Source organism: Populus nigra, chromosome 14, assembly GCF_951802175.1.
Source record: "Populus nigra chromosome 14, ddPopNigr1.1, whole genome shotgun sequence".
In the NCBI taxonomy this organism is placed as follows: Eukaryota; Viridiplantae; Streptophyta; class Magnoliopsida; order Malpighiales; family Salicaceae; genus Populus; species Populus nigra.
Window position 1 is genome coordinate 11,162,732 of NC_084865.1, and position 5,679 is coordinate 11,168,410.

A 5,679-nucleotide genomic window follows, 5' to 3' on the forward strand; every position below is an offset into this window, starting at 1 on the left:
GTAGATTATTAGGCTTTTCATAGACAATAAGCTAGCCTCTCTCTATTACCTATGCTAACTGTTAATCTAGTGCAACAATGATGAATATATCTTTGTTTTTTAGGCATGTTTTAATGGCTTCTAGAATAGATGATGAATCTTGTCCTACTAGGCCTACTAATCTATATGTTTCCAATTTAATCTTACTTAGGATTGAATCTATGACGAGGCAACAACTACCTTTATCAAATGGAAAGTAGGGACTCTAAATCTTGAATCATCATAAAAGGGTTAATATGTTTTAAGAAGTACCATCGTGCGGAAAAAGATAAGAGTTTTAAGGAGAAAAGGTTATAGAAAAGTAAAGTGCAGGAAAAAAAAAGTTGTATATAAAATTGTAAATAAAAAATAAAACAATAAAAACCCTTTAAAGAAAAAAAAGATAGGTAAAATTATATGAATTGAATATGTGAGGCTTACCATCATTCACAATATTATTTGACCAATTTATTTTGTTACATAGTTTGAATCTTTCTTACATTAGTATTTCTAATCCTATACAAAAATAGTATCAAATAAAGAAGTTTATTAAGTGTTGATACAAACTAAACCCATCTTCTATCGATATACACGTGAATTATAGACTAATCTGACTTCTGATTTATTATCTTGTTGATTACTTTATTTTTAAAAATGATTGTATCTTCTAGTTATCTGAACACATTTAAATTATATTTTTCAATTGGTTTTTTGGTTAATTATTTTTTATGATTGCTTGGTTAATTATTAGACTACTTCTCCAACTCGACAATGGATTTTTTTAGTATGATCAATTCTTTGTATTTATAATTGATTTCTATATTTTATTCTAATTTATGTTGAACAATCATTGTTTTTTTTTTTTTATGATTCGCATATGTATATTTATTTTAGGTATAAACTCAATTCCCCTGAAACCTGTAACTTCTCCTGAAAGGATTTGTCATGCGCTTACAAATCAAAGCACATAAATCATCAAATAATAATTTGTGTACGATGTATACCATTATCTTATAGACAGCAACCATCGATACGAGGACACGAGTCTGCAAAACTCATCCATAAAACAATATTTCTGAAAGGTTTAAAAAGTTTCGTGTAAATGAGCAAATCAGCATAATTACGATCATAATAGAAGTGTCATCATCAAGATTGTCCCAATCAACCACCGTAGTTGAACCGGTTTGCTATCCAAAGAAGCAACGTTGGAGGGAGTGACACTAGGAACTCGTGAGTTTCCTCCTCCAGCAGCAGCAGCAGCAGCAGCAGCAGGTGGAGGGGGTGCAGCTAGTGGAACATCACATGTACCAAATGTAGCATTTGCCTGCACATGAATGACTCATTATTGGAGATATTGGAAGTTAATCATGGATGCTTGAAAAATTATAAACCATGTCGTTTGTGTGTCACTTCCAAACTTGTGTACCCCTGCTTGATTTGGTGATGAACCTATTCTTGAAAATCTACATGCAAAAGCATGACACGCAGATGGGCAATTGATAAGAAATATGATGGACAAGCTAACCCTAAATGATAATTGAAGCAAATAGGAGTGGTAACATACCCTGCAAAAGGCAATATTGTCACATCCACAAGTAAGGTGTCCATTTGCTTCATCCACAGCTTCTGGGGCTCCCCCACCATCACTCCTCTGGAACAACAAATCAAACACATCAATAGGAAAACTACTTTGTAATTCTGTTTCTTATGATTAAGCTGCAAGTTCGATTAAGTATATCTCTTCTGTTGTGATAATCTATTGAATGCAAATCAACAAAATACCTGATAAAAATCAACAGCAATGAAGTTTGGCCACCGTTTGCCTGATGCTTCATAGCAAGTGTTGGTCATGCTAATTAATGGAGCTGAATTGTCCAAGCAAACTCCTGTTACGTTTGGAGTAGTTGGAAAGTAATTCTGAAGAACCAAGGATGCTGTTTTTGTGTTCATTGGAGGTGATTCAGCTCGATTTGGACATAGACCTGCTTTCATCCCATCATCTCCATCTGCGTTAAAGTCGCCATCAAATGATTTAACGATCTCTTACCTATCCTAACTGAATAGTTAATGATGATACATTTTGATCACAGGTAATGAACACGAGCTTACATTGATTTTCTACTACATATTTCCAATTGTAGGCAATTCCTTCAGTAGCCTCTTTATTTGATTTGGAAGTGAAGACCACTAAACGCTGATTCTGCTTGACCATATCATCAACTGTTGGCCAATCTTCACCCTTTTTAGGCATCTTAGATACAGGAAACCAATATTTTCTTAGGCCAGAAGCATTAAAAAGCTTTGTCAATCCTTGTCGGGATGTCACATAATCCTCAATAAAAATAGTGACAACCTCTAATGGATTTGCTGCCAAAAAGGTTTCTATCTCTTTCAACACCTTGATTGCAGGTTGCTGGAGATAATCATAGTTGGTGCACAGTCAATTTAAAAATAGTGACAAACTCTTTTTAAAGCATTAAATGGATGCCAGTGAAAGTTAAGCAACATGGAAGGATTAACTTACAAATGCTGTGTAGTTGTAACATGTACCACCAATGGAGTGACATAACCAGATATCATTCATGAAATCATACATGTCTAGCATGAGTCCCCGAACCCCATTCTACAAGAAAGTACCATTCTTAGCCGAAAAATAAAGCCAATTATATGAGCTTTAAAAGGGGAAAAAAGAAAGAAAAAAAGAAGTGTTAAGATCACATTTAGCTTAGTTAAGCATTAGCTTTTTACTTTAGTTAGCTGGAACGCGTATTATTTTAGTCCAAGACGCCAAAACAACACCACAGCCTCGACGCTTAATTTACAAGCAAAGGACAATAATCATAGACAGGCCAACTAGGCAATGCAATGCAGCAATTGTCAACAATGCTTGCCTTTATTTTGATTCTCAAATACCAAACCACTTTCCCTACAAAACTAACACATGCCCTCTTTGCACCTAAATGTGACACATATCAATATGCGACCTCATACCCGAGTACGAAAAAAGCAAACTGACCTAAAAAGTCAAAAGAGAAGTGTTTTTTTTTTGCCTTTTCAGTGAATTAAAAATGTTAAAAACCAAATGCAGAGACCGAGTCTCTTACCTTAAGCTGTCTAGTAACCGTGTCTTCTTGATTTCTAGGAGAGAACAGAGGTGAACCAGTATCTGATTGAGCATCCATAAGAGCATAAGAGTTGTGTGTTGTTAACCATGAATACTTATTGAATGCCAGACCCTTGACCTAACCAAATGCAATTCTTTTCTAATCAAAACATTGAAAAATCCCAAAACTATATAGTGTAGCAATCAAACACCAAAGAAAGAAAGAACCAACTTTTGATGTTGGAATCAATGGCTGGATCTTGGTGCATCTCTGTCGGGTATTTCCATTAGCAGAACAACTTTGACAGCTTAATCCGGCATCACAGCTGCTGTTAGATGAACATGTCTCTCCCATCTGTTTCATTGATCATAGAATTTGAAATAAAAAACATGAAGGAAACATGAGTTTCTTTTCTTGTTCAATGAAAGATGCTAATAATAATAACTTGGGTTGCTAAAGAAATCAAGACCTTGAGACTGGAAGAACTGGCAATGAATAGACAAAGTGCAATGAAGAGAAGTTGGATAGAGAGAACATTACAGAAACCATTTGATCCCTGCAAAAAAAAAGAGTAAAGTTTTATGGGGTTTGTGGTTTAAACAAAAGAAATCTATCTATCCACACACACACACACAGAGGAATTGGAATTGTGATGAAGAAGATTTGAGCTTGCCTTCATTTCCGGATTTCCCTATACTGACAGAGGCAGAGAGAGAGAGAGAGAGAGAGATGGGGGGGCTGTGATTGTTTATAAGATTCAAAAACTAGGGGCATAGAAATAGGGCCGTTAACTGGGAAACGGACAAGAGAACAGGAAAACATCTGAGTTTGATGATAAGAGAGGGAAACAAAACCTGCTTCGTTAGGTTCGTAGTTCGTACGTTCTTTTACTAAAACGGACAGCGTTTTGGATGTTCTGTAAATATATGATGTTTTACTAAATTATTAAAAATGCTCTTAAATAGTAATATTAATCAAAACATTCCTGGATACAATATCACATACATTACCAGATTTACTAAAATAATTGGGAAAAGCACGGTTCATAAGATCATTGATTTTTTGTTTCAATTATCAAACTCTTTTTATTTACAATTGCATCCTCATAAGTTACAATAGCATGATTTTATATATTACTATTTTTTAAAAGTTGCATTCTCTTGCATATACAAATTAGCATCGATATTCCAATGATAAATTAAAGATTACTATTATAGACTAGAACTTTATTAATTCTTAAAAAAGAAATTAAAAATAGAAGAACCAACTTTAACAAAACAAATAAAATAGACCCCACTGGGATATTGGCATGGAAAACAACAATTTAACCCCTAAAGTTTTAGTTTATCTATTGTTTTGGTCCATGTTGTTTTAGCATTTTATATTTCAATCCAATTCTTTTTATGTTTCAGTTTTCAAAAGTTGAAAGGCAAGAGGAAAAGTAATCACTATCAAAAAAGTTAATTTTAATATTAATGAATTTATCTGTTCGATGAAAGTTTAATGAAGGTGATGTTGTTTTCTAATCATGCTAGAAAAAGTAAATTAGAATTTTTAAAGTTATTTTGAATTTGTTTAGTTTTATTTTTTTTAGAGACATTAAAAGTTTTTTGAGGTTAGAAATGAGTTTGTTTAAATCTGAGTGTTGTTTTAAGTATTTTTAAATGAAGACAAATTTTAAAATAAATTTTTAAGATAAAAAAAAACTTGGATTTCAATTTTAAAATCAGGATGACATTCAAAAACGTGTGAATCTATTCAATTTAGCAACCTCTATGGCCATTGACTTAGTTTTCTACAAGGAATATATATACGAGGACGGAACAATCCTAGGATATTGAATCTATTGTTTTTATTGTTTTATTTATTTATTATTATTTAATAGAGAATACTAAAATGGATGTGGAACACCAAAGTTATAAAATAGAGATGGCATATAACTTATTTATATGTAAGGGGATCTAAATATTAACTAATAATTAAAAAATAAAAATAAAAATGGATCCCTCTTACACGTGTGCATATAAAAAAAAGAAATAAAAAAGAAATAAATGGTTCAATGATGTTACATTGATAACAAGGTGATTGTGGACCGTAGTGGAGTGTATAAAGTTGGGAATGTATAATAATAAAATAATAATGACAATGGTTGATAAGAAATGTCTGTAATATATTTCCTGTAATGCTGCTGCCAAGGATGATCATAGGATAGCAGTAGCTATATATATATAAACAATTTATAAATTATCTTTTTGTTTTTTTTTTATATTCCGATTCTTTAATATATTAAAATAAAAAGTTATAGGGACAACCACGAGGAAAAAAAAAAGAAAATTTAAAGAAACTGACTGTTAAATTACTAAAATGTGTGAATAATTAAGTGTTTCAATTATGATTAATTTAACATTCGTTGAACCTGACCCTCCACAATGGATGGGGAGATCAGACCTCGGCCTAGAACAAATAGTGTTGAGGCGTCGTTTAATTAGATAATGATTGTGCAGCTCTTTTTGTAGAGGGCCTCGTCAATTTATGGAAAACGATTTAAAATCCTACG

The 5,679-nt window shown here is 32.5% G+C and overlaps 1 protein-coding gene across 2 annotated transcripts; it reads right to left on the bottom strand.

The window, feature by feature from the left end:
* Nucleotides 1–993: 993 nt before the first annotated feature.
* On the bottom strand, nucleotides 994–4,027 carry LOC133672471 (PI-PLC X domain-containing protein At5g67130-like). 2 transcript variants are annotated; one of them, XM_062092901.1, is made up of 10 exons: nucleotides 3,796–4,027; nucleotides 3,592–3,678; nucleotides 3,354–3,476; nucleotides 3,123–3,260; nucleotides 2,543–2,641; nucleotides 2,128–2,431; nucleotides 1,801–2,024; nucleotides 1,583–1,669; nucleotides 1,445–1,481; nucleotides 1,066–1,342 (listed from the first exon to the last, which is right to left on the bottom strand). In XM_062092901.1, the coding sequence occupies exons 1-10, from the start codon at nucleotides 3,799–3,801 to the stop codon at nucleotides 1,317–1,319; spliced, it is 1,131 nt and encodes a 376-aa protein (XP_061948885.1). In that variant the 5' UTR covers nucleotides 3,802–4,027; the 3' UTR covers nucleotides 1,066–1,316. The 2 variants fall into 2 exon arrangements, with proteins under 2 accessions (XP_061948884.1, XP_061948885.1); XM_062092900.1 differs by lacking the exon at nucleotides 1,445–1,481 and having other exon boundaries at nucleotides 994–1,342.
* Nucleotides 4,028–5,679: the final 1,652 nt, after the last annotated feature.

Bases quoted from the DNA above. Each gene is read 5' to 3' on its own strand.
- LOC133672471 (XM_062092900.1), bottom strand. The intron at 1,670-1,800 runs GTATTTTGTTGA...TTGTTGTTCCAG, and splicing joins TTGCTGTTGATTTTTATCAG to AGGAGTGATGGTGGGGGAGC. The intron at 1,343-1,582 runs GTATGTTACCAC...ATTCATGTGCAG, and splicing joins ACAATATTGCCTTTTGCAGG to GCAAATGCTACATTTGGTAC.